The sequence below is a fragment of the Canis lupus genome, chromosome 23 (assembly GCF_003254725.2).
Source record: "Canis lupus dingo isolate Sandy chromosome 23, ASM325472v2, whole genome shotgun sequence".
Lineage (NCBI taxonomy): Eukaryota > Metazoa > Chordata > Mammalia > Carnivora > Canidae > Canis > Canis lupus.
Genome location: NC_064265.1, coordinates 44,450,770 through 44,478,613, shown reverse-complemented (window position 1 = coordinate 44,478,613; position 27,844 = coordinate 44,450,770). Strand labels below are relative to the sequence as shown.

The window sequence follows — 27,844 nt, the reverse complement described above, 5'->3', positions numbered from 1 at the left end:
AGAAAGTTGCATAATTCCCCAGGCCGGGAGGGACCCCTCCCCCACCCGGCCGGCCTCACCCCTGGGTGTCTGGGATCCCGAGGCGGACACCGAGCCGTGTCCTCTAGCGCTTTTGTCTCTGTTCTGCTCCCCCCACCCCCCCCCACCCGCACCCGCACCCGCACCCCGGCCCCTCTCCTCCCCCGACGCGTCCTAAAAGCCTCATCGCACCTCCCGTCTCTCCGCAGAAGATGAATCCGGCCTCGGTGCCCCCCGCGCTCCCGCCCCCCGGGCAGCAAGTGATCCACGTCACGCAGGACCTCGACACGGACCTCGAAGCCCTCTTCAACTCGGTCATGAACCCCAAGCCCAGCTCGTGGCGGAAGAAGATCCTGCCCGAGTCCTTCTTCAAGGAGCCCGACTCGGGCTCGCACTCGCGCCAGTCGAGCACCGACTCGTCGGGCGGCCACGCGGGGCCCCGGCTGGCCGGCGGCGCCCAGCACGTCCGCTCGCACTCGTCGCCCGCGTCCCTGCAGCTGGGCCCGGGCGCGGGGGCCGCGGGCAGCCCCGCGCAGCAGCACGCGCACCTCCGCCAGCAGTCCTACGACGTGACCGACGAGCTGCCGCTGCCCCCGGGCTGGGAGATGACCTTCACGGCCACCGGCCAGAGGTACTTCCTCAAGTAAGTCAGCCCGGGGCCGGGGCCGGGGCCGGGGCCGGGGGCGGGGGGCGCACGCTCGTCGCTGTGAGCCTGCATCCTTGCACGCTGGTCTGCGAAAGCCCCGGGAACCCGCGAGCGGGAGCCCCCGGGGGCTGGGGTGGGGAAGCCTCACCCAGCGGAGCGCGTCGGCTGAGCCGCTTCCAGGGCCCTGGGAGTCCCAGACACTGGGGACGTGCAAATAATCACCGCTTTGGGGGCGATTCTTGTGAAACCCACAGGCGACTCTGCCCCGAATCTGGAATAGTTGGTATAGACTTGGGGGGGAGGGGGGGGAACTTACGCCCTCACCTGCCCCTCCCCCGTCAGATGGACCAGAGCTTGCTCCATGGGGAGGTGACACCGAGATACATTCTAGAGAACTTCTGAAGCCCGGGAAGCAGAGGGACTCTCGGCTGTGTAGGTGGTCCGCACTCTCTCCATTCTCGGGGAAAAGCAAGCTGGAAAAGTGAGCCCCGCCGCCCGGCCCGCCGGGCAGGCCTTACTGCTCCCAGCTGAGTGATGTAATGACCACACAGCGCAGTGATGTAATTAGCGACTCGGCCCCGGTGAAGTGGTTGCGGCTGGAAAATCAATTGTGTTGGAAATTGGGTCAGGAGTTTTATGATGTCACACTTAGTAACCTAAAACACCTTGGGATCCCGAGGCTGCTGTGTGTTGTTATTCTTCCCTTCCACACTGTCAGGGCCTTTTGATGGAATGATTTTTACGGCCAGATTGGAATTAGACCGTACAGGAAACTATATTCACAGACATAAGAAAGATATTGTTTCCATGGTGGTACCCTAAGATGATTATGTTCCAGAGGAGAAACCAAGCTGGAACTTGAAGTGTGACCAGTGAGGTCAAGGGGGCGGGGGTCAGGCTGTTGATGGCCTAGATGGAAGTTGTGCCAGCTGGACCACTTGGTTTAGGGTTGCCTGCACTGGCTGGTGGCTCACTGCCATGGAGGGAAACTCCTCTTCTTAGCACTTGCCTTAGAGTTGATTTTAAAGCCCATATTTCTTTGATGAAGAAGAGCTTTCGTTTAAAATTTCTCCGGAGACATTATGTGCTCTTTTAAAAATATTATCAAGCCATTCTTTGGCACGAATACTTGATACCTTGATCGCTGTCGGTTGGCTCTAATAACAAATCCGCAGTAATGGATGAGGTTTACTGGAGCCAGGTCCTTGACTCATACTGGTGACCAGTTATTCCTTCCCCATCCCACAGCTGTTGACATCTTGTACAAGGAGGAGTTCTTTATTTTGTTTCTGGGATTGGTGTGATGTGGAGAAGCACTTGTCCTGAAGCCGACTTGATTGATGGTCATTCCACAACCGGCCTTCTCCCAGGCTTTGAGTGTTAGTGTAGACATGTACTCAGTGCTTTGACTTCTAAATGGCTGGTGCAATTCAAGTATGTGAATAACATGACATCTTCCTAAATGTGATGATACTGTTCTGAAGGATGACATTAGTTTCTATGGTACATAAAGCTCCAAAATAATCTTAAGTTTGCTTAGGTAAATGGGGTTTTGAATATTAATTGTGACTTTTATAGAGATGGACTTGGTAATGAATGCAAATACAAAATGGTCTACTTTACAGTAATTTAGGGGGATCTTTGGTGGTCCCAAATGACTTTGGGACCAAACACACGAAAATATATGATATGTGATCAGTATAACTGTGGTTATTAAAAATACGAAATAAGAGCTAGGCTTGCCTAATATCAAAGGAAAGCTAGGAAAAAAAGACCCCCCCCCCCAAAAAAAAAGCAAAAAAAAAAAATCCCTTTTATGCACAAGTTTTGAAAGATGAAACTAGGACAAAAATGGAAGTTAGTGGGCAGCCCTGGTGGCTCAGTGGTTTAGCGCTGCCTTCAGCCCAGGGCGTGATCCTGGAGACTTGGGATCGAGTCCCACGTCCGGCTTCCTGCGTGGAGCCTGCTTCTCCCTCTGCCTGGGTCTCTGCCTCTCTCTATATATATCTTATGAATTAAAAAAAAAATTAAAAAAAATGGAAGTTAGCTTTGGGTTTAGAGAAAGTCGCTCAGATTCATTGTCCATTCCCCCAGCTACAACCACTCTGCAGCCCAAGGCAGAGCACCTCTTCAGTCACTTTGGATAGTCAGTGAAGACCACGGCTGAAAAACTGTGTAGGTAGTAGGCTAGCTTGATTTGATGCAGCCCCCGGAAACTTTCTGGCCAAGTAGCTAAGGGAATTTAAGAAATTAAGTCAGCGTTAACTATTGTCTTTCAAGATAAGCAATCTGCCAGGAGTTCCCTGAGTTTTTTTGGGGGGCTTTGTTTAAAGTTGGAGTAAGTTAAATGTTGTATGACATAGCCTCGAAAGGCACCCCGATTAAGTAGAAGCTTGAAAAATCGTGACCACGGACCCTGAATTGTCAAAAAATCCATTTTGCTCCATCATCTGCGAAATGGGATTAGCAGTAGCCTCCAATTACCGATTCCATCAGTCAAGGCCTTTATAAATGAGAAGTTAAAGGATTTTAGATTGGACCAGGGTCAGGTTTGTTTTGTTTTGGCTAGAAAACCCAAGAGCAAGGAAGGGTGGCCACGTGACTTTGAGAAAGTCATATGGGTATTTAATGGTAGACCCTGGACTGGACCTCTAATGTGTTGGCAACTACTTACAGAGAGCACTTTTCCATTTTCTTCACTCCTCCCTCTCTCCTGCATGTCACTTCCCCAGCTGCACAATGAGCTTTATGGGAAACAAAGCCTGGATAATAAGAAGCTTTAGAAAGCTTTTCGTGACTTTCTTAGGTAAGGTTGTTCCTAGGTGTATGATGTAATGACTTTCTGTTACCCTTTAAAGGAAGCCTTTCCTGAGTGGTCTCACCTTTCCTGTCGTGTGATTCTTTCGGTAGCATATACAAGGGAGAGGGTTGATGTTAAAACACATGGCCCCTGAAAATTACTGCACTGTTCCTGCTGCCCTCTAAGGCTCATAAATCAGGCTGGGGGCGTGTAGGTGTTGGGCTCTTAGCCACCTGGCACGTTGACTTTGACTGCTGATCACATTAAAAATTAAAAAAAAAAATCCTGGTTATATATGGGATACATGTTTATTACACATAAACCAGAAAACAGAGAATTATAAAGAAGAACTTTGGTTTGGCTTTAGTAGGACTTTACATTCTTACAGGAAAATTTTATCTGACTAACATTCTATGAGAAAAAATATTTTATCTCCACTCCTAAATGTAATTTCAATGATAATATTTGCCCACCACTCCCAATTTTTGGTAATAATTTTAGTGTTTTGCCTTTTCTGAAAAGTGTCATAGAAAATTATTTTTGTCAAAGTGATCTATGCACTTAGTAACAAACCCAATAGTACAGAAGGACTTTTGTTGAAAAACAATGGTTTCCTTCACCTCCTCAAGGCTCACAGAGGGAGCCTTTTAGGTTTTTTTTTTTTTAACTCTTTCTGTATTTAATTCTTAGATTGATACTTCCTTAACCCTAAAATGCTTTTCCCATAATTTTTTGATTTACCAACTTTTAACTTGTGATTGAAAATGAGAATGTAGCTCCTTAAACTGTTTATTCCTCCCCCATTTTTGATATTTATGTTATTTTTAGCTTGCCTGTTAGATCACCTTTGTTATTCTTTGTGAACTTTTGATGGTATTTCTTGACTCCCCCTCTTGTAAGTCAAGGAGGTTTGGGTTTCTACAATTTTCTCTTTTTGATGCTACCTTAATGGTCCAAAGCCCAGAACCCATAACCAATAAAGATTTTGTGCTTTGCTCTTAAATTGACCTTTTTATTCATAAATTATTATTAAAGTTGAAAATCCAGAGACAATATTTGCATTATTACATTTCTGTATATATAATTCATGGCTTCTTATATTAAGATTAAATTTTAGACTTGCTTGTTACATTGAGTCTGGTGTCAGGATTCCTGGGGAATCAGAGGAGGATATATCCGGCATCGAAGCCAAATGGATTCTTTCTTTCCGCCAACCCCCTTTTTTTTTGTTAAGGATTTAATTCTTTTAATTTTAGAGATAGAGAGTATGAGAGTGCAGGTGGGGGCAGGGGTGGTAGGAGCAGAAGGAAAGGGAGAGAGAATCTCATGCTTACTAAGTGCTGACCTGAGAGCTGGATGCAGCTCCATCCCTAACCCTGAGATCATGACCTGAGCCCACTGAGCCACCCAGGCGCCCCTCAAACTCTTAAAAAAAAAGTTGTTTAACTTTGTGTCAACTTTTTTTCATAATTAGACCTTCACTTTCTTAAACATTTTTTCTAGTGTTTCTAATTGCCTTTTTATTTGTTTATATATTATTTGCCTCCAAAATGCTTTAGACTCTAAATTCCATCAGTTCTGTAAGTCTTGTTTCCCTAAGCCTTTTTGCCCGAATTCCTTTATCTTTTTGTGCCATTCTGGATTCTGATTGTTTTCTAGGCCTCCAGCGGAGCTATCATCCTGGTACTTCTCTTTACTTCTCTCCACTTCTCTCCATGGCCAGAAGTAACATTTCCTTTTCTCGTATATTCCTCTGTTTTGGTTTATGCCCTCATTTTGCTGGAGTACATGCTTAAGTAACTTATTAAGTGTTTGTGGGAAGTAAAATGTTCAAATCCTTTTTAATTTGAAAATATTTTAGGGACACCCAGGTGGCTCAGTGCTTGAGCATCTGCCTTTGGCTCAGCTCGTGATCCCAGGTCCTGGGATCAAATCCCGTATCAGGATCCCCACAGGGAGCCTGCTTGCTTCTTCCTCTGCCTATGTCTCTGCCTCTCTCTGTGTATATCTCTCATAAATAAGTAAATACAATCTTAAAAAAAAAAAGAAAATATTTTAAAAGTTGTTTTAAATTTATTTTCTTTTTTTTTTAACTTTTTTTTATTTATTTATGATAGTCACAGAGAGAGAGAGAGAGAGAGAGAGAGGCAGAGACACAGGCAGAGGGAGAAGCAGGCTCCATGCACTGGGAGCCTGATGTGGGATTCAATCCCGGGTCTCCAGGATCACGCCCTGGGCCAAAGGCAGGCGCCAAACCGCTGCGCCACCCAGGGATCCCTAAATTTATTTTCTAAAAAAGAACTGACTCTTTTTTTTTTCCTTTCCTTTTCTTTCTTTCTTTTTTTCTATTTACCTTTGACTGGCAATGTAATGTGGTTGTTTTCATGAGGGCCTTTTGTCCTTAAAAAAATATTGCCAGCTGCCTCAGTTTCCTTATCTGTAAAACATCTATCAGTAAGAGTAATACTTATTTTATGGTATTTTGAAAGATGAGATTAACATATTTAAAGTGTCTGGCACAAAGCAGACTTTCAGTACAAGTTCATTCTTGCCTCCTGTTGCCTCTTTCTCCACACGCATGTGTTCTTTACCTGGCCAAACTCAGATGCAGAAACCTTGGCAATAGGATAAAACCTGGTTGAGACTCTTGATTATATTTATGGCTCTGAATGACAACCGGATCTGGAATTGAAAGTCAGCTTTGTAAGTTTAAAATAAAGACTGAGTCAATTTTCCTGTTAAAAAAAACCTAAATAGAAATGCCCACCGTGGGTACCTTGTGACTTCACACAGGATACTGTATCCCTTTTGAAGAGGGTCTGCTTTTCATTTTTTTGGAATCTGGCTCATAGCTGCTAGTTGGGCCAGTTTTGTGGGTGTGAGGTGGGGAGTGAGGGAGAGGGGAACGGATCAAGAAGTGGAGAGAGAAGAGGAGGGGAGGTAAGTGACATCTGTTGATGACCTGCTCTGTACCAGACAAGGCAGGCTGCTGAGTCAGTGCTTTCCAGAGAGACAACACCAGAATCACCTGTGGAGCACACTCCCAACACGTGTGTGTGGAAACATGTTTTTTTTCCATAACCCTAGGCGCTTTCACATATATTCATTTTTGTTTAACCCCTATAGTGACGCTGTGAATAGGTACATATTATCTCATTATCTCATTTTGTTCTTGAGGAAACTGAGGCTCAATGAAGTTGAGTAAGTGGCCCAGGGTCACATATCAGGTGAGTGGCAGGGATGGGATTAGAATTACGTGATTCTAAAACCTGTAGTCCTTCCTCTGCACCATGATGCCTCATGCCGATTACATGCCCCTAATTAGGCCCTGTAATTAGGTATCCTTGGTGACCAGATAACTCTGGAGTGGTGGATGGAGCATTGGAGTTTGCTTCTGACCTCAGTCTGGGTGGTCACATTTGGAGCTCTTGGTGCTGGGGAGAGAAAGGTGATGAGAACAACAAACAAACCGGAAGCGAAGAGTATATCTGCAGTGCCTCTTGATATTTTATCCTTAATTCTTCCATTAATGAATGCATATCATTTTATAGGGAACACAGATGTAACAGGGAAGGCAGATGACCTGATGTCAGGATCCGGTACATTGCGGAGGGCTTGTTACGAGGGTTAATTAAATAATGTTAGTAAAGTAGTGTCAAGGGAAAAAAGAACCAGGTTGCTTCTCATTGCCTTTATAATTGCACAGATTGATGAGAAATAAATTGCTATAGAGGCTTGAGGCAGTATTGAGTCTTGGTTTTTGTTTGTTGACCATTAAGACTGGTAGGAATCACAGCCTGTATATCATTCTCTCCTTTCCCTTCCTCCTTCAATTATGTATCGAACTATAGGAGAAGGTGATGGAAGTAAAAGAATCAACCAGTCCAGGGGACAGTTTTCTTTTTTTTTTTTTTTTTTTAAATTTTTATTTATTTATGATAGTCAGAGAGAGAGAGGCAGAGACACAGGCAGAGGGAGAAGCAGGCTCCATGCACCGGGAGCCCGACGTGGGATTCGATCCCGGGTCTCCAGGATCGCGCCCTGGGCCAAAGGCAGGCGCCAAACCGCTGCGCCACCCAGGGATCCCGACAGTTTTCTTTTTGAAAGGTGGGTTGAAAGACTGATGACTGGGTTGCCTGGGTGGCTCAGTGGTTGAGCATCTGCCTCTGGCTCAAGTCATAATCCCAGGGTCCTGGGATCGAGTCCTGCATTGGGCTCCCCGCAGGGAGCCTGCTTCTCCTTTGCCTGTGTCTCTGCCTCTGTGTGTCTCTCATGAATAAATAAATCTTAAAAAAAAAAAAAAAAGACTGAGGACTGAAGTAGTTCGCTTAATTTTTTTTTTTTTTTTTTTTTTTTTTTATGATAGTCAGAGAGAGAGAGGCAGAGACACAGGCAGAGGGAGAAGCAGGCTCCATGCACCGGGAGCCCGACGTGGGATTCGATCCCGGGTCTCCAGGATCGCGCCCTGGGCCAAAGGCAGGCGCCAAACCGCTGCGCCACCCAGGGATCCCAGTAGTTCGCTTATTAATGAAGGGTAGATTCTGAGAGGTTGGCCCTTTCACTGGTCTGAGGGTGACTGCATGTTTTCGTGCATTGAAATATCAGGTGGTGTTTTCCAAAGTGTATTCTTTGTCCGTTCAGATGCTTTGTGAACATGGGGTTTTTGGACCAATAAATCTGGGATATGTTGCATGCTGTGTCCCTCTTTTGGAATTTCATAACATACATTTAGGACTCTAAAGTTACTTATCAGAAAAACTAGTTTATTTTTGTTTAAGCTAGTATTTCACAAACTCATGTGATTTGAACATTTTTATTCCAGCGATCATCTGTTGCCTTCTACTTAGGAATGTTTTACAGACTATACTTTGGGAAGTCTTTTCTGTGCCTTTCGTTATTATTTTTATAGTTGAGATTTTTCTATCTGAATCAAGTTAGAGGTTTTTCCAGTGTGCTTTGTGGATACGTAGTATGTTCTCACTTATATTTCTTAATAATTGTTTCTAAAAGATTTTATTTATTTGTTCATGAGAGACACAGTGAGGGAGACAGACAGAGACACAGGCAGACAGGGAAGCAGGCTCTCCGTACGGAGCCCAGTGCAGGACTTGATTCCAGACCCCAGGATCACGCCCTGAGCTGAAGGCAGGTACTCAACCCCTGAGCCACCTGGGTGCCTCTGATTTAATAATTATTAATGCTTAGAAATAAGAAGTCCTAAATATCAGAAAGTCAACAAATACAGACCCTTGTGATAATATCATAATCCTGATTTTACTTTTAAAGGTGTGTGTGTGTATACGATTATACCTGCTAGAAGGATAGATACCAGAATCTCTTCAATGGTCATTTTTTGAATTATGGATGATTTTTCTTGTTTATACTTTCTGCCTTTCTCTGTGTTCCAGATCACCTACAATAAACATATATTTCTCTTTAAATTGGAAGGTGGAGAAGTTATAAAAATTGTAGGAGAAAGAAAAATGTAAAGATGAAGTTGTTAGGAGTGCTGACTGGTTCAGTCGATGGAGCTTGCGACTCTTGATCTCAGGGCTGTGAACTGGAGCCCGACAGTGGGCGTAGAGATGATTTAAAAATAAAGTCTTAAAAAAAAAAAAAGTTGATGTCATAGATTTGGGTAGGTGTGGTGGGGTATGGGGAGATCTTTGAGCCATAGCTCGGTAACTGAAGCCTGGAGCTTCTGTTACTTAAATGGGTGCTCTTTGGGAACTGCTTTGTTTTTCTTTTTTGGGGTTATTTTCTTTCCAAATGAACCGACACAGTAATTGCTAAACGCTTAATCCAGAATTCTCCATTGAAGTCACCCCAGGATAAGAAGTAGGATTATCCCAGACCCTTAGGTCACACGAATTTCCTTCAGCTTATTCTTTATTTGTGCGCACTCCTTCCTGGACTTCTCATGTTCCATCCAGGCGCAGCAGATGATAACTAAGAGCAGAAGAAATGATGCTCACTTGCTTGGCACTGGCTAGATGAAGTGAGATCAGGAAATGTAGGTAAAGTGCTTAGGGCTGTGGCTGGCACAGTAAGTCCTGCTGACAGTTTATTTATTATTGTTACTGTTCCCAGCCGGGTGGGTGGGATGTGTGTGCCATCTCCCAGGACCTTTCCTCCATGCCCCCTAAAGGATCTTTAGCCACTTGAACATCGAGGGTGAAAAATCCCTGAACTTCCCTTGTGTGCTAGCATGCTGTGCGGGGGAGAAATGTGTGGCAGGTTTCCCCAACCTCAGGCAGCTGATGGCCTAGCAGCTGGGGAGGCAGGGAGAGCACAGACAACATCAGGCTAAATAGCTGCCTCTGGACCCCCTGTGCCCACACAGCCTGGAGCTGCTGCTCGCTGTGTGCTGGAAGCTCCTGGGAGGTGTGTCATAATAAGGCACTTGTTTCTATTATGGTTACAGGTCTGAAACTTGCAGCCGTGCTGAACGTCTCTTAGTTCTCCCATTGGCTGTCCTTGCTCTGGCCTCAGGAACTTGGCACAACCTGTTACCTGTGCCTGGAACATTGCTTTCCTGCTTCTTGCCTGGTTAACTCCTGTGCTACCTTCAGGCATCCGCCTCAATGCCACCCCTGCAGGAGGTTTTCCCTGACTCACAGCCCCCACGCTAATTTAGATGCTCCTGCTCTTTGGATAGCCCGGTAGCTCCCCAGCCGTGGCTCTACTGCCACATTCTGCTACTGCTCTTTGTCACTATACTACAAGCTCCACAAGGGCAAGATTGATATTTGTCTGGCTTGTCACTGTATGACTTGAGCACGCTGCCTGGCAAATGGGTGGGTGCTTGATAAGGAGGGAATCCTGGAAAAAAAAAAAAAAAAAAAAGGAGGGAATCCTGTAACACTTTCTTGTGGCTGTTTGCGTTGCGAGCTCGTCCCCTAGAATTCCTCTTAGGAATCTGTCATACTCAGGAATGTGATTCCATGTGTCTGTGCCCCTTGGACCTAAAGTTTAGAATCATAGTTCCACATACTGTGATGCAGGGGAGAAGAAGATGGAGAGAGAGAGTGGGTGATCCAGAGAAGTCTCTGTAAAGGTGCCTGGACATAAATGGAGCCTTGAAAAATGGGAAGAGTGTGGGTAGGTGAGCAAAGAGGCCTTCTAGGAAAGAGGGAGTAAGGAAGAGAAGTTTGGGGGCAGAAACCATAGCAGGGTGTGTTTTTGAGACCAAGAAAAGTCTGGCCTGACTTGGGTTAAAAGGTAAGTGATGGTTGGTGGGTGACTGTGACCCATTGGGGTTTTGAAACATCAGCTAGGAGGGGCACACTGACCTTTTGTGAGTAAATGTCAATTTTCTCATTCCTTGATTTTGAGGTACACAAGTCCTCGCTTTATCTGAATGTAGCATAAGACCCCACCATTGTCTCCTATGTTGAGATCTTCCTATTTGTTTAAGGAACTAAGGATTTTATACGGATTTAAAGGAATCTGAAGCGATAGTGGCTTTCATAATAGTTCATTCATTTATCTGCCCATCCATAGATCGAGTCATCTTGTCATATATTCAATTTAGCACATGCCATTCCACAGTAGTGGGTGGTCTTTGCTTTCCAAGTCAGTAGGCTCTGAGGCTACCCTTGACTCTTGACCATCCCTGAATCTGCCATTTCTGCTTATAAATGAATAGCTTGAGCATCTGGCTGTTCCCAGAATACTCTGTTGTTGTGGTTTTGGATGGTTCCTCAGCTTCTCCGAGGCTAAACAACTGGGCAGAGGCAAAATTGAGATTCCAGAAGCGCCATTATCCCACCGAATCCCACCTAGGCCCTGTCCCCCTGAGCAACTAGGGGCCTCCCTCTCAAGCACGTCCTTTCTAAGCTCTTAGAGCTCTTTCTAAGCTCTACTGAGAGCCTTTTCACATGGAAGTCAACCCTGAATCATGTGTTAATGTTTTCAGATAGCCTCTTTGAATAACAACAGCCAAAAGGCTTTTGAGTAGGTGATAAATACACATAAATGATAAAAATTTTAAGTAATACCAAAGCATATATTGTGAGAAATTTCACCCTACCCTAATCCTCTGGTCCCCTCCCTAGAGCACCAGATTCTTTTGTCTTTCCGAAGAAAGTCTATGTGTGTATAAGCATACGTAAGTATTTACCCACTTAGACTATTTTCAGTATAGTGCAAATGATAGAACACTATACACACTCATCTGCATCTTTTTTCACTTAGTATATCCTGATGTTTATTTTTCCGTGTGTGTGTGTGTGTGTGTGTGTGTGTGTGTACGTATATGTTTTATTACTTAAAGGACTGCACAGCATTCTATTGTATGGATGTAGTATACATTTTTTTAAACTAGTCCCTTACTGATGGGACATTTAGATTGTTTCTTATTTTCTCTTTAATTATAAAAATAATATATGTCCAAACACTACTGGAGGAATGAAAATGGAGGAAATAAGTTTTTCTGCATCGCTGGTTTTAGAGAACCATTGTTAACACTTTATTCAGAGATACCCCCCCTTTTCTTTTTTTTTCCCCCCTCTTTTCTTTTCTTTAAGATTTTATTTATTTATTTGAGACAGAGAGAGAGTGCCTAAGCAGGGGAAGGGGCAGAGAGAGAGGGAGAAGCAGGGTCCTGGCTGAGCAGGGAGCCCGATGCGGGGCTTGATTCCAGAGCTCTGGGATCGTGACCTGAGCTGAAGGCAGATGCTTAACCGACTGAGCCATCTGGGTGCTCCCCGAGATATTCTTTACACAAAGAGCTACAGGATGGCCCCTGTCTGTTATATATCTAGCTTGTCGTTATCTAATTTATCTATGATCTACTATCCTGTTAATCATTATACCCACCCTTTTTATACAAGGGTGATACATGGTCTGGCAAGTGCACACTGGCCAGTGCGATGGATGCCCTACCGATCAGAATGAATGGCACACCAGTGAAGTGGCTGATCAAGTGTCTCAGTACTACTCAAAGTATGATCTCTGAACTGACACTAGTGTGCAGATGTATGTAACTTGCCCATGACAGACTAGACACGGAGGTCAAGAGTGATTAGAAACTCGTAGAACAAAATGATATTGCTGTGACATCTAAGCACGTGATCAGTGGGATTATCTAATGGAACATGGTAGTTTGGGTGTGCCAAATTTGTGTGATGAGTCACATGTGGCTCAAGTTATGTGCAAGACATCCACCATAGGACTACGTACTAGTCTTGACAGATTGAAAATAGCAAAACATTGATCCTTTTCCACGGGTAGTTTGAGAGGTGTTGATATGTTTCTCTTAACTTTTTTCAATTCTTTTTCTTTTCTTTCCTCTTCTTTTCATCCATGCATCCATTTAACCTACATATTTTATTTTTCCATCCATCCTTACAACTGTCTTTTATGTATCAACCAACCAGTCAATTCATTATACTTCTCATTAACTGAACAAAAATATTGAGTCTTAGTATGAAAACAAAGTCTGTGGCACAAAGGATGGTTATCATCTATTTTCTAGTACATAATATATTGTATGTCTTTGTGACCCCTGTGCTCATTGTTTTAAAAGCATGCTTTGGCACACTTCAATTCCGAACACTGTAGATGGACCCAAATCCTGTTCTTTCTTTTTCTTTTTTCTTTTTTTTTTGAAGATCTTATTTATTTATTCATTCATGAGAGACACAGAGAGAGGCAGAGAGACACAGCCAGAGGGAGAAGCAGGCCCTCTGCAAGGAGCCCGATGCGGGAGTCGATCCCAGGACCCTGGGATCACGTCCTGAGCTGAAGGCAGAGACGTTCAATCCCTGAGCCAGCTAGGCGTCCCAATCATGTTCTTTCTTGTGGCTAATCTATCTGCAAGCACTGTCAGCCGTAGATTCAGTGCAAAACATGGTCACTGGAGAAAAATACACATGTTGGATTATTTAGTAAGAATATATCCTCTTTTGTGGTGGCTTTTTTTTTTTTTTTTACAAATACTGTGATGTTGAATATTTGTCTTTCTCCCAATTTGTCCATGAAAAACAGCTTGTGGCTTAGAGTTCAGAGGTTGAAAGGCAATTGATAACCCATCAAAAAGTAGAAAATGCAAGCACATGATAAATGTAATTAAAATGAACAGACTTGGGCGCCTGGGCAGATCAGTTGGTTAAGCATCTGCCTTTGGCTCAGGTCATGAGTCCTGGGATTGAGCCCCGAGTCTGGCTCCCTGCTCAGCAGTGAATCTGTTTCTCCTTCTCCCTCTGCACCTTCCCACTGCTCATGCACCTGCACTCTTTCTCTCTCAAAAATAAATAAAATCTTAAGAAAAATAAAATGAACAGACTTAACTGTTACTGACCTGATTTTACATTAGGTTTATTTTTAAAAGTTGGCTTAAAAAAAAGAAAGATGTTATTCATTTATTTGAGAGAGAGCAGGAACAAGGGGAGGGACAAGTGGACTCCCCCCTGACCTTGGGCTCCATCCCTGAAATCATGATGTGAGCTGAAACCAAGAGTTGGATGCTCAACCGACTGAGCCACCCAGGCGCCCCTAGAAGCTGACTTTTTTTTTTTTTATTAAGCAGAACTTAAGGATATAAAGTAAAAAGTAAAAGTACTCCACCCACTAGTAACCACTATTCACAATTGCTTGTACATCTTCCAGAGATTTTATTATGCATTACATGACTTCATTTATAATGGCATGGGTTGGTTGTTTTGGTGTTGTGGAAAGCACAGCGTAGGTGGTCTTTGTCCCTTGTTCACCCTCGTATAACCGTAGGACTGAGAATAGATGTGGATTAAATTATGAAGAACTAGCTGTGATGCCTGATGGAGAGGTCTCAGGGTGAAAAGCTTGGTCACTTTGGTTCAGAACTGGGATTTAGCTTTGTGGTTCAGGAAGTTGATGTGCTTCATGCTCCAAAACCGGTCAGGTTTTCAGACTTTCTGCTACGAGCCCTACTGGGATGAGATGAGGACAGACATTCTAGCTGCAGTTTCAGAATTCAGGAATCTCCCATTCTGGAATGAAGGTACTCATAAGAGTGCTTTAATCGCTAGGAAATTGCTTTGGTGGTTCTAGTAAAGGGAAGAAGTGAATCATTTGACCGATATAGTAAAGTCATTTAAGGGATATTGAGGTAATTTGACAGGCTTTGGCAATGGATTAAATAAGAGGAGTGAGGAAAAGAGGTGAGAAGGCAGATGTGCAGGTGGCTGGCTGTCCATGGCATGAATGGAGGTGCCTCAAATTGTAACCAGCAGGAAGTAAGTTTTTAGAGATTTTATTTATTTGACACAGAGAGAGAGAGAGAGTGCACACAAGCAGGGGGAGTGGCAGTCAGAGGGACAGGGAGAAGCAGGTTCCCCACGGAGCAGAGAACTTGATGTGGGGCTCGATCCCAGGGCCCTGGGATCCTGACCCGAGTTGAAGGCTGAGGAGTTGAAGGCTTAGTTGAGAGGAGTTGAGAGGCTTAGTCAGGCTTAGTCAACTGAGCCATTCAGGGCGCCCTAGCAGGAAGGAAGTTTAGAAGAGGTTGAGAAAATTTTCGCCATGTCGAGTTTGGGGTGAGTTTAATATATCCAGTATATCCAATATCCATAAATATATGTATTATTTTCTGAATTTTGTCTCAAATTTTATTATATGTAATATATTTATAATTATTATATATAATTATTCTAATCCAGGGTGGATGAGATCTCACGGAGAGAGGTTACAGATGGAGTGAGAAGGAATGTCGGGGCTCTGTAAAGGATAGACAGCCAGAGAGGTTGGAGGAAATGCAGGAAATGGTACAAGAAATCCCAGGGAAGAAATTGCAAGAAGGAGGAATGGTTTAATTGTGTGCCCTGTTTCTTAGGGCTCCAGGAAAATGAGAAGTGAAAAATTTTCAGTGAATGGTTTTTCCACTGAGGCCACTTTCTTTCCCCAGGGTAGGGCCAGAGCTGGAGCCTGGGGTACTAATTCTACAGTCTAGTTTGTGAAGAGGGAAAAATGAAGAAAATAAGCCTCTCAATTAGATAAGGGGCATCTCCTAAATTCTCGTATAGTCTACAATGTCCCTCTTAAGGAGCATGGTTCTCTCACTGTACAGATCCAATGCCATATGGAAAGACCACACATTTGCTTATTCAAACATCCTGTGAAAACAAGCTTTGAAATCAGTGTTTTATAACTAACTGAGATAAGTTAAAAGACTTGGGAAAAATACCACTCTAATTGATATGATAATCACTTGCCATAATGAAAATTACAGTCTTGGATCCTGACTGTGGTAAAACCTTTGTCACAGTTTGTAGCACACAGGACTGTTACTGCTGCGATGTGTCATACTTAATGGCAGCCATAAAAATAGCAGATTATGTTTGATGAGTATCAGTTAAAAATTTATGGTTCAGAATATTATATAACTGTAGTTTCAGATAAACGTTTATCTTTCCTATCTTTGTTTCTCCATTTGCCAGAACTGATTCTGATACGTGGCAAAGGAGATTCCAAAATTAATGCAGATAAACGCCCGAGGCCAGTTTACCCTTTCACAATATCAGGTAAAGAGAACATGTTTGACCGTATCAAACTGGTTTGAGTTGGAGTTTGGGTTTCGATATATTTTGTAGTCAAAAGGCCATTTTGCTCCTTTCTGCTAATTTGGGAGCACCTGGTAGCCTTGTTACTAGTTTGGGGTTTGTATAAACATGTAAAGTTAGTAGCTGGGATCAAGAATCATAAAAGAAGCAGTAAACTTCAGAGCTGTTTACAGAAGTACTTAGGTTTTCTAAAGACACATTCTCTACTGCAACTGTTTCCACTTTTATGGGTCTTTGTTTTATATACTGCCTGAAACATTAGTCTTTGCATATTTTGGCAAATATGAATTCTTAAGTAATTATACCATCCAACATGTATTTGTCTTTCTGTGCATTTTGACATAAAATCAGGCATAAGTATGTATTGTAGAAAAACTCGAAGGAAGAAAAAGCAGGAGGAGAGAAAGGATGAGCTACTTAAAGCTCTACCCAAGGGTGTCTTACAAATATAGTTGCTTTTTTACTTGGACTTTTCAAAAAGTTTAGTTATCTGTGGTCTGAAAAAATTAAATTTGGTTTTATTGATGTTGCATTTCTGTAAGTGTTAAGATAGCAAGGGGCTGTGCTTTGGGCTTCGGAAAGTGGAGTTCTCAGCAAAGGTCCAAGGGCTGTAACCCCTACAGTAGACAGTGGATCCATTGTTCTCTGTATTTGTCTGTTGCTTACATTTTAATAACTATTGAGCAGTCAGTGATTATTAACAGATATTTAACAGTAGGAGCAGATTAGATTGTAGGGTCAATAATTATGGACAATTTGGAGTGTCAACATTAAAGGAATGATTGTAAAGGTTAGATCCAGAGTTGTTGAAACTTTTGCCTGAAACTTTGTCAGGTGAGCAGCGCAGGGGACGAACCAGCACGGCTTTTTTTAAATTATTAGCCACGGTAAAGCTAGTCAGGTTTTACCACAGTGCTTTTCATTTGACCTAATAGTTGGCCAGCCCTAGTTAATTAGTTGAAAATCATTACAGGATGCAGATTTCCCAGTTGCACATGCTTTGGAATGTCCAGCTCACACTGTGTGTGGATAAGAGGGCCCATGATCTGGCTGATTCAAGTCCTTGTCCATACTGCCCCTAAAGCAAAGCATTGGTAGTAACAAGTTAAGTTTTAAGAGTTCTGTGAAGGTCCTTCTGAGCCCTGGTAAACATCCTGGTTGACTGGTGTATATCTATTTGGAGTCTAGTTTCCAGAGCTGTTGAAAAAGAGTATTATGAACTTCCAAGTGAGCATGGAGGTGTAAACTGATGCCTTGGGGTTGCTTCAGCTGAAGTGAAAGATCGTACTTACTGACATTTATTACAAATGGGTTTTTAAAACAATGTCTGTTTTGTACAGTGAGAGTAAAGTCTGCCAAGTGTAGAACAAAAAAGTTACATTGTGGAACAAGATAAAAGGATGTTGCATAATAAATAATATCTCATACCATTAAAATATAAGGTTTCCTTCCCAAAATGTAAGTAGGAGCTTCTAAATGAATGTTTTAAAAACCTGATTTTTCTTTGTCTAGTGACTTGATACATAAAGAGATTATGGGTCTGAATATGTCCAGATGTAGACTACTCTAATGAATAATATACATGCATAGCGTGCAAAAGATAAATCAGCCTCAAATGGCATTGTGTTTTAGTGATACCATCGAAATTGGGTTTTTAAAAATTATTTATTTATTTAAAAAGTATTTTTATTTATTTATTCATGACAGACACAGAGAGAGAGGCAGAGACATAGGCAGAGGGACAAGCAGGCTCCCTGCAGGGAGCCCAATGTGGGACTCCATCCCAGGACCCCAGGATCACATCCTGAGCCAAAGGCGACGCTCAACCACTGAGCCACCCAGGCGTCCCTGAAATTGTTTTTTTTTTTTTTTTTTTTAATAATAGGTCAAAAATACTTCATTGGAAGTAAGCAAAATGTTTCCATCTATCAGTTTCTAAGACTAGAATCTGATCCAGACTGTATTGGCTCTAACCTTTATTCATTGACAAAATCATTGGTCTATGAAAATCAACAAGGAAACATAGGCCAAGGAGTAAGCTATAGAAACATTGAGTAAATCCCTTAAGATGTGAGTGTGTGGATCTGATCAGTAGTTCAGATTATTTTGCTCGTGCTCTGAATGGATTTTGAATTTGAGAAGAGATTGCATGGAATTACAAATCTTTTTTTTTTTTAAGAAACTTCTGATCCTGGTAGAAAGGTACTTATCTGAATACAAGGAGGAGGACCAAAAGTGTTGCTAAAGGGGATTTTGTAAGAAAAATAGGCACAGTTCTTGTACAAAGTGGACTATATGAGTGAGAGAGATCTAAGGAGTCTGATCAGTGCCCCTGTACAAGGGCAAAATTTCACAGGTGAACTTTTGGGGAGGTGGGTTGTTTAGAGGAGAGAAGGATGATGGGATAGGTTGAACAAGTGTCCAGAAAGATAAGGGTTTATAAGACACCTTGAGATATTGTAGATGGCCTTTCTTACAGACACAGCCAGAAATAGTGCCTGAGTAGTTTATAGGAAGATAGAAGAGGTAATTTTAGTCTACTTAGAATAACAGAGAAGAATGATTTACTCATTTTATTTATTTTTTATTTATTTTTATTTTTTTAAATTTTTTTATTTTTTTTTTAAGATTTATTTATGATAGACAGAGAGAGAGAGAGAGAGAGAGAGAGAGAAAGGCAGAGACACAGGAGGAGGGAGAAGCAGGCTCCATGCCGGGAGCTTGATGTGGAACTCGATCCTGGGACTCCAAGATCGCGCCCTGGGCCAAAGGCAGGCGCTAAACCGCTGAGCCACCCAGGGATCCCCTGATTTACTCATTTTAGAAGATGTTTTGAAGAGGGGCCTTTGGAGACCACCAACAGAAACTTTCTTGGATGGGTTGACCTGAAAGCAGAGAGAATGTAAGCAGGTGTCTTTAAGTGGCATGTGTGGTGACTCTTCATGGCAGCCCAAAGATAAACCATCCGACTTCATTTAGACTCACTGGATGTGCAGAGATACCCAGATCTCTGTTTGGGCTAGTACTCAGTGTTTCTGTTCCCAAGCCTGATGGTGGAGTGGCTGGCTTTGATTTGCTTCCTGCCCAAAGCCTGCTTTGGGTGAATTTAAAAACCTGTTTGTTTCGCCCATCATCCGGCTGGGCCTTACCCATAATTCCTGCACTTTGATTATGGGGGTTATTATAGGACAAGAGCTTCTTTGTAAAAGAGCATGTTTAATACTCTGGGGTCTAGCGTGACTAGCGGATATAAATTGTATGGAAGCAATTAAACTCGAAGGAAATGTCATGTGGGCTGAATTTAAACGTACAGGCTTGTGGCAATGGTTTTTTTTTTTTTTTTTTAACTTACACAGAAAAGGGTGGAGGGAGAAAAATAAAGGAAGAGAAAAGAGAAATGAGCCAAGAGAGTGAGGGAAACACACACAGAGACAAGAGAAACAACTCGTTTTTAACATTTGGTTAAAAATCCAAAGTCTGGAGCCAGTATTATGCTAATGCCATTGCCCTTCATATGAACTCTTTAAAGATACAAATATCAAGGAATTATATTGCACTCTACTTGGGACTTATATCCGTTTCCAGGTGTCACCTTCATCTTAAGGCATACATGTATGTACCCGTGCAGTGATTTTTTTTTGGAATATGTTAATAAACAGACCTGAAGGCAGCCCATTATGATCATGAAGGTGCTTCTGTCTCCAGTTTTCTATTTTATGCTCATGGCCTCTGCATAGTTCATACAGAGTGGCTTGTCTTTGGACTTGCTGCTGAAGAGTAGCGTGTCATTTCTCTCACTGGCCTAGAATGTCTTCCTCTTTCGCTTGGGTTATTAATATTCGGGTAACCCCATCTCCTCTCTTAACACCTTACTGGGCCAGCCAGCTAGGAAGGATCACCTCCTACTTCAGAGTAATTTGATCTGTACAGGTAATTTGGCACTTGATCTTTTCTCTTGTCCATTAAAATGTTGGGTAAAGCTTGTCATTGAGTGAATGGATTTATTTCATTTCCCTAAAAAGTCAGCTCTTAGAATATGAGCTGGTATTGTCCTTCATGCCTAGCACTTATTGATACCAGGAAATATTTGTTGAGATCATTACTGATGTTGAACATGCTGTTAAAATAGTCAAAACATTGCTGGGTGGTCAGAGGCAGAAATGGATGCTTTTAAATTAGACACAATAGTACAAGTTTGATTCGAACTTGAGTGTTGGAAATAATAGACAACTTTTGATGTTTTGCCCCAACAGAAAGTGCTTATGCTTTATTTTCATTCTTTAATTTGTAAACTCTTAAGAACAAGAAAAACCTTACCTTGCCTGTAACTCTCCAGTACTGGGCCAATGCCTGGCACACACATTATGAGTTCAGATAATATTTGCTGAAAGAAATAGAAATGATGTTTTAATTTCTCCATTATTTAAGTGACCTGGTACCTCTTTCCTATGCAATAAGTCAGTTAATATTTATTGAGAACATACTGTGTGCCAGGTGCTGGTACTGTGCCCACCGTAGTGGGTACACACTTTGTATATTACACTTTGGAATATATTTTGTTCTCTGCACTTAATTATCAGTCTTAGTATAAATTCTAAGAAATCACATCCTCAAACTGGACAATGATGATCCGAGAGAGCAAAAGTTGCTGAGAATATTCAGTATATTTATTCCTAGATTATTTCCAATTCCACTCAATGCTGGAAGTATTCCCCTCCTCCCCTTAAATAATCGTAAGATTTTAACCTTTCCAAAAGAGCTGGAGAGGTAGTAGACTGTTTAGGTTTCAAAGGACTTTTCAGGATGCAAAGTAAATAGGGGAATTTGAGATATCAACAAAACTGTAATTAAGCAGATTAACTGTGTCAATAGTGAACACAAAGATGTCAGAGGAGCTAGTTGGTTGCAATTATTTAAACACAGCCTCAAGTTCATTCCTAGTGATATCACCATCATCCATCCACAAACTTGAAAGGAAGCTTATTAGCCAGATAAACCCAGGAGAAATGATTCTCCTGGGAACATCCCATTCTAAATCATACATCCATTATTAATATCTTTATTTTAATAAAGTTTGGCTTGGGGACTTTTATTCTTTACATGCTCCTTAAGGTCATACAGCATTTAATATTATTTAATCTTTTTAGACCTCTGAAGAATGGAACATGAGCCCCCTCTGAAGAGTGGAAAATGGGCCCCCTTCTGACCAGAATAAAGGGAAGAAGAATTTAAAATTATAAACCAGATTTGACTTTATTCATAGACGATCATATATTTACATGCAACAGAATCTATTGTTTCTGTTCTTTTTTTCCCTATTTTTTTTCTTAAAAAAAAAACTATGCAAGTTGTACTTAAACACATTCTTGTTTTGAGAAGTTCAGCCAAAGTGAGTCTCTCTTACTCTCTAGTCCTGGGACTGCCTGTCCCCCGAGCCTGAGCCGCCTTCTCGGTTCATGGTCTGCGCTTCAGACATACATACCTGTGCGTGTACAAACCTGATTCAGATCTTTTTTTACATGTTACTTTAACATTCTTTGTTTATCCTACTTAAAAGTATGCTTTTCCATCACAGGAGCTAGAGATCCACCTTAATATTTATTATCACGTCGCATGTCAACACTCCCAGGTTGTTTACCCATTCTGATAGTGGGACCTCATCTGAAAGACCTAGTTTAAATTGAATTCTTAACTTCATTTGAATTTTTTAATCCTTTGTAAAGGGAGTTTTTTTTTGTTTTGTTTTGTTTTGTTTTTGTTTTTTGTTTGTTTTTTTTTAGTAATTACCCAACGATATGAGACCCAAGTTCAATGACTAAAAATACACTGCCTGTGTATGATGGGCACTTCATCCCCAGAGTATGAGTGTGCACTTGGGGGGGTGGGGGGAGGTTGGGTTGGAGAGACACCACCACATTATCACAACCACCTAAAGCTGAGGGCAGAATGGAGCCCTGTTCTGATTCTGACTATTCAGGGCTCTTCAGTCAGGATCACACAATGGGATCAGAAAAGATGTGGGTCCCTCCTCTCTCTAGTCTTCAAGCTCTGCCCAGAGCTTCCTGGCCAGCATTGTCAATTCAGGCTTTGGCCTTAGGGTCTTTGATTTAAATTGTGAGGAGCCTGGCATGGTGAGGAGATAGATACTGTGGCCAGGCCCGGAGGGTGAGCCACCAGGAAGCAGGGCAGGGAAGAGCCTCAGTGGTTCCCTGGTCTGAGGCAGCTTTGGACAGAGTGCTCCCCGGTGAAGGGTGAATGCCAGCCGAGCATTACCTCAGGGCACTGGCTGCTTTTTAATAGGAGACTGCAGGCTTGCTTGTGGAACAGCAGCCTGTCCAGTCCAGAGTCTTTCACTTGCTTTTCTGGCTGCCCACCAAGCATGTTTGTTCAACCATTTCTTATGCGTGGATTTTGGCAGAGAATAGTCATTGTTCTGTTTTCTGGCCTATTTCTCCCCGGGGGGCCCACCCTCCAGGGCAAGGAGCATGCTTTATTCTTCCTAGAATTTCCAAACTAGGGATGAATAAATGGGGGAAAAACTGGAAGAGAAAGGACGCTTGATGGCAGATAATGAAGTTTTTCCTTCTTGCTGTTGTCATCTTCAGAAGTTGGGTTAGAGAATGCTTAATATACATTTGCATGTATTTGCATAGCACTCACTGGCTCCAGGCATTGTTCTAAGCCTTGTCTGAGTTTAATTCTCCCAGCAACTGTTTGACAGAAACACTACTTTTTATTCCCACTTTCCCCAGGAAACTGAGGCCAGAGCATTTAAGTAACCTGACCCAGCACAGCGAGGAGGGGTTTAAGGCCAGGCAGTGAGCCCACAGTCAGTGCCCTGGCTGTCCCTCTTCTCTCCCACAGGTCTCAACACGGTTGCATTTTGTTGTTTTGCCCCTGCTTGTCTCCCTTCCTCCCCATTCCTATCGCCCCTACCCTGGTGTGTCTTCATAGCTCGTTTGCAGATTACAGCACAGCGGCCCTCTCCTGCCTACATCCCCATTCTCCTCGTATGGAGACTGTCTTGTTATTCAAACCTCATCTGAGAGACCTGGTATAAATGGAATTGCTTGCTTGGCAGCGCCTGTCTCCTTCCCCGGAGCGCCCTCACCTCTCTTCTCCAGCCCTCCATCCAGTGCATTCCACACTGAAGGCCCATTTCAGGCCTCACCTCCTGCCTGACTACTCAGCTCCTGGAGTTTTCACCTCTTCTGAACCCACTGCTACCCATGTTGGCTATAACATTGTTGCAGCCTTCAAAAACCTCAACCACATTTAAGCCTTAAGGGGCCAGCATGAGGGTCTCCCAAGGTCCCTGGCCTGGCCCAGAACCGACTACGTAGGGGATGGTGAGTAGTAAGAGGCAGCGCACCTTGGGACACTGATTTAGACCCCAATAATTGGGCTCACTGCTAGGTTTCCTTATTTTTGAAAGGGAAACTTGAAAGAGATGGTAGCTAAGGGCTCTTAATTTGTTTAACATGACACTTACTTTTTAAACAGCTTTATTGAAACATAAGTTATTACCATATGTTTCATCCATTTCAAACATATAAGTCAGTGGTTTTTCGTATATTCACAGGTATGTGCAGGCATAACCACAGTCAATATTAGAACATTCTCATCACCACAAAGAGAATCCCTTACTAGCTAGATAGCTGTTAGCTATCATCCCTACCCGCTGTGCACGCTCACACACACACACACACACACACACACACACGGACACTCACACACATGTGCCTTTATCATCCCCAGCCTTAAGCAGCCACTAATCTACTTCATGTCTCTGTAGGTTTGCCTCCTTGATATTTCATACAAATGGAATGTATATCATGTGGGCTTTGTGACTAGTTTCTTTTACTTGGCATAGGGTTTACTCTGTTCCTTTTTTTTTTTTTTTTTTAAGATTTTATTTATTCATGAGAGAGGCAGAGACACAGGCAGAGAGAAAAGCAGGTTGCCTGTGGGGAGCCTGATGTGGGACCTGGTCCCAGGACCCTGAGATCATGCCCCGAACCGAAGGCAGACGCTCAACCACTGAGCCACCCAGGTTCTTTTTATAAAGCCACCTCTGTTCCTTTTTTAAGGCTGACTATACGTTGTTGTATGTATATATACCATGTTTTGTTTATCTGGTCATCAGTTGATGAACATTTGGCTTGTTTCCACCTTTTGGCTAATTACACTTATTTTTTCAAGGGAGAATGGTCTTCCCTGCAGTGGTTTCTACAGTTGCCAACTGTAGTTTTCCTCTGTTGCTTTAAAAGTAGAAATCTGGAGTGCAGGGTGCCTGGGTGGCTCAGTCGGTTAAGCCTCTGCCTTCAGCTCAGGTCATGATCCAGGGTCCTTGGAGCCCCGCATCAGGCTCCCTGGAGTCTCTTTCTCCCTCTGCCCCACTCCCTGCTCATGCTTGTATTCGCTCTTGCTTTCTCTGTCTCTCTATCTCTCAACTAAATAAAAATAAAACCTTTTAAAAAGTAAAAATGTATAAAAGTGGAAATCTGGGTCTGATGGCTGTGTTTGCCCAGTGTGACAGACAGGTGGGTTGATGCTTGGTCGTCAGTGGCAGGGAGGGAGCAGTCATAGGGTGTACTCGTGAGCTTTTTTTTTTTTTTCTTCATACTCGTGAGCTTTGTAGTCAGACATTCTGGCTTGAATCACAGCTCTGCCACTTAATGAGCTTGCATAATTTCAGCAAGCTCCAGTTTCCTTGTTTGTAAAATGGAAACTTACCTTGCCTGCTTCCTTAGAGGCAGGGTCACACTAGAAAGGATATGGAGCCTGGGGCAACTCAACCAGTGCAGAAGGATGTCATTATGACTATAAAAATAAATAAGTAAATAAGCAAAAATAAAAGTTACAAAAAAGAAGTGCTCAAAGTTGCCAGTATCAGTAAAGCGCAGTGCCTTGAGGCCTTCCTGCCAAGCAGGGAGCCCAGGGCCATCATTTCATCTGCAGTCTCTTGGGGTGGACCTGCTTAGTCTTGTTGGAACAATTAGAAGTCTTCCCTTATGTGTCTTAATGACCTTTTTTGCTCTTGGGTCTGGGTCTGTGCTCCCATCACTATTTCATCATTTAAGAAGAATAACTATAGGGAGTGAGACCTTTTTAGGTTTTACCTGAAGCTTATTGTCTCAGAACGTAGCTGTGTTTATGCTTATTAAGCATCTGTTGGCTCATATATCTGGAGTTTGTATGTGAAGACTGAAAATGCCTTTTTTGGTAACTGGGTGAATAAGGGATAAAATGTGGATATGATCCAGACTTTACTTGGAGGGTGGTGTTCATAATAATATCACTGGTTTGGCTAGTGCTGTTATTAAGAATCAAGGAGCCCGCCAATTCTAGATTTTAGGCACAGCCTGCCTCCACGCCCAGAATCGCAAAAACATTTTTTATTATTTTCAGTAAGTAGGTTTGAGAGACGTCTAATTCTTGCATTTACCACAGCAGATCTTTCGAAAGAATTTGGAAAGTGAGTCATTTTCCTCATCCAAACTTAGCTTCTGCCCCTGCGAGTTCCAGGGGGAGGTAGAGAAGATCAATCGTAGGATTATGTGAATCTTCACTCCTCATCTTCTGTTCTGGCCCCAGGTGCGTGGGGACAGGTCTAGTCCCAAACTGTGCACAGCAGCTGTGAACAGGTTGGCATTTCCAGGCTGACATGATGACCACATTTTGTGTGGGAGATCTTGACAAAAGAATACTTGTTTCCGGAGACTGACGCCCCTTTTCCCCCATTAAGTCTGACCTTTCCACCATTAGATTGTGACTGTTTTCAGAGTTAAGTAGAGTTTAGGAACAAGGAAGGAATGAGTAAAAGAAATTTGGTGCAAAAAAATGCAACTGTGCAAAAAAGGAAAAAAAAAAAGGGGACATCATTCCTGGGTGACCGCAAGGCCTGTGTCTACATCATGATTCTGGAAAAGGAGAGTGTAAGCATCTGGATTACCAGCTCTTTTCATTACATCAAGTGTCATGACTCTGTTCCCAGTTGGTCTTAGGGCTCAGGTGCCTTGACTTACATGCAGATTCCTGCCATTTGTCAGGCCTTGGGCACAGGACTAGAGCCTCACGTGAAGAACAAGCCTCTGTCCTGCATTTCTGGCCCATGGCTGCCTGGACAGTACAGTAAGATGAGCTGGCTGGAGCTGGTCTAGAGGAAGTGCATGAAGAAATTCTGATCACCTGTCCCTCAATGGAGGTGTGTCTGTGAGATGGCCGGAAGTGAGCATGGAGATAGCAAACGACCTCTGAAAATTTTAGATATTTGTGTTTGGCTGTGGGTCTCAGGTAAGTTGCTGACATTATTTTGTCCTGTGTAGAAGACCTTTTCTCTGTCTCTGTTCATTGCTAGAGTATGATTATGATTCACTTAAATATTAGAATATTATTTTTTGCAAAAATAATGTATAATGATAATTAGAACTTTTTGTAAAGAAGGATAGAAAGACCTGTGGAAAATCTCATTACTCTAACCTCATGCTCTTGTGTTTTCCTATGTGCTTGTATATATGCTTTTTTGTATTATAATATCTTTTTATCAAATATTCTAGGGTAGATGGGTTGGCTGACTTGAGAAGTATTTTTTTTTTTTTTAAATATTCTGATACGTGTTGTCACCCAATTTAAAACTTTCAGGAGATTTTCATGCATTATTTAGGATCAGTCTTTGGTCTAAAACAAAAGATACTTCTCAAAGATTATTGTGTTGGCAAGGGTATCTTCTGGCTTTGTTTTGGACCTCACCAAGACTCTGGACAAGAAGTTACTGGTATTTGGTAAACAGAAGAGAGACACTTTACTTCAGATTCAACAATGACGAAGCAGAGGCAAGATGTTGCGGAAACCACAGTGTACAATGGGAAGAGTCCTTAGAGGTCACGTTCAAGTCCTCCTTGGGATTAACTTGGGTTAGCAGGTTTCCTAACCCAAGAAACATTGAATTTGATCTTAGATGATCTCTGAGATCCATCTCTGTGAGGATGTAAATATCCTAAATAAATAAGGAGGGGGTACAAATATAAGTCCTTTTGTGAGCCTGAGGGACTCTGCTGTTAAGATCAAAGACAAATACTTTAGTTTGATTGACAGGCGGAGTAAAATTGTTTCTTATAAAGAGCATGATTTATTTAAATAGAGAGGCTCAGGCCTTCTTAAGTCTTTAGACTTGAAAGTGCTATAGTGGTTGGGGAATACTTTTTTTCCTTTTAAACCTTTTGCACAATTAAGGAAGAATGTTTTTCCTTTAATCTTTCCTAAAAATATTTGGCGGCTATCACTGCTAGAAGAATGATGTGTAAGTATCATCAGATTAAATTTTTTCCTTGTGCTAAAGTCTGAAATAGTTGGGCTTGGCCTTGGTAGTCATTTTTACAAACTTCCAACAAAGCTCACCTGTTATTTCCTGTTGGTAGGGATCCATACACTCCATCGTATGGAAAAAGAGACTCTTGGAGGAAAGAATTAGCCTATCATACAAAGCAGTGGACAATACCAGGAATCAAAATTTGAATAAAGTGGAAACTATTTGTTCAAATAATGTTTGTTCATTTTAGCTTCCCTGTTGCAAAGCAGAGTGCCCAAACTGACTTAATAGTGGGAAGTTTTTATGGCTCTAGAATTTTTTTCAGGATAATCCTTTCTTTAAAAAAAAAATCCTCACAGTCTACACTATAGGAAGAAAGGGGAAAGACCTACCAAAGGGAGCTTTGTAAATCTTATCAGTGGATAACAAACTCTGTGGTTCATGGGCCACATAGTATTGGCTGTCTCTGGTTGGTTTAGCGCAAAGTTTAACCAGTTTGATTTTGGGATACCTGCTGTAGCCATAGCTTA

At 42.4% G+C, this 27,844-nt stretch overlaps 1 protein-coding gene across 1 annotated transcript in view; it reads left to right on the top strand.

Moving 5' to 3' along the window:
• WWTR1 (WW domain containing transcription regulator 1) overlaps positions 1-27,844 on the top strand; it is a 133,290-nt gene that overhangs the window by 490 nt on the left and 104,956 nt on the right. The window contains exon 2 of the mRNA XM_035705106.2: positions 228-661. Coding sequence (XP_035560999.1) covers positions 231-661 — 431 coding nt within the window. The 5' untranslated portion in view covers positions 228-230. The remainder of the gene's footprint in view (positions 1-227; positions 662-27,844) is intronic.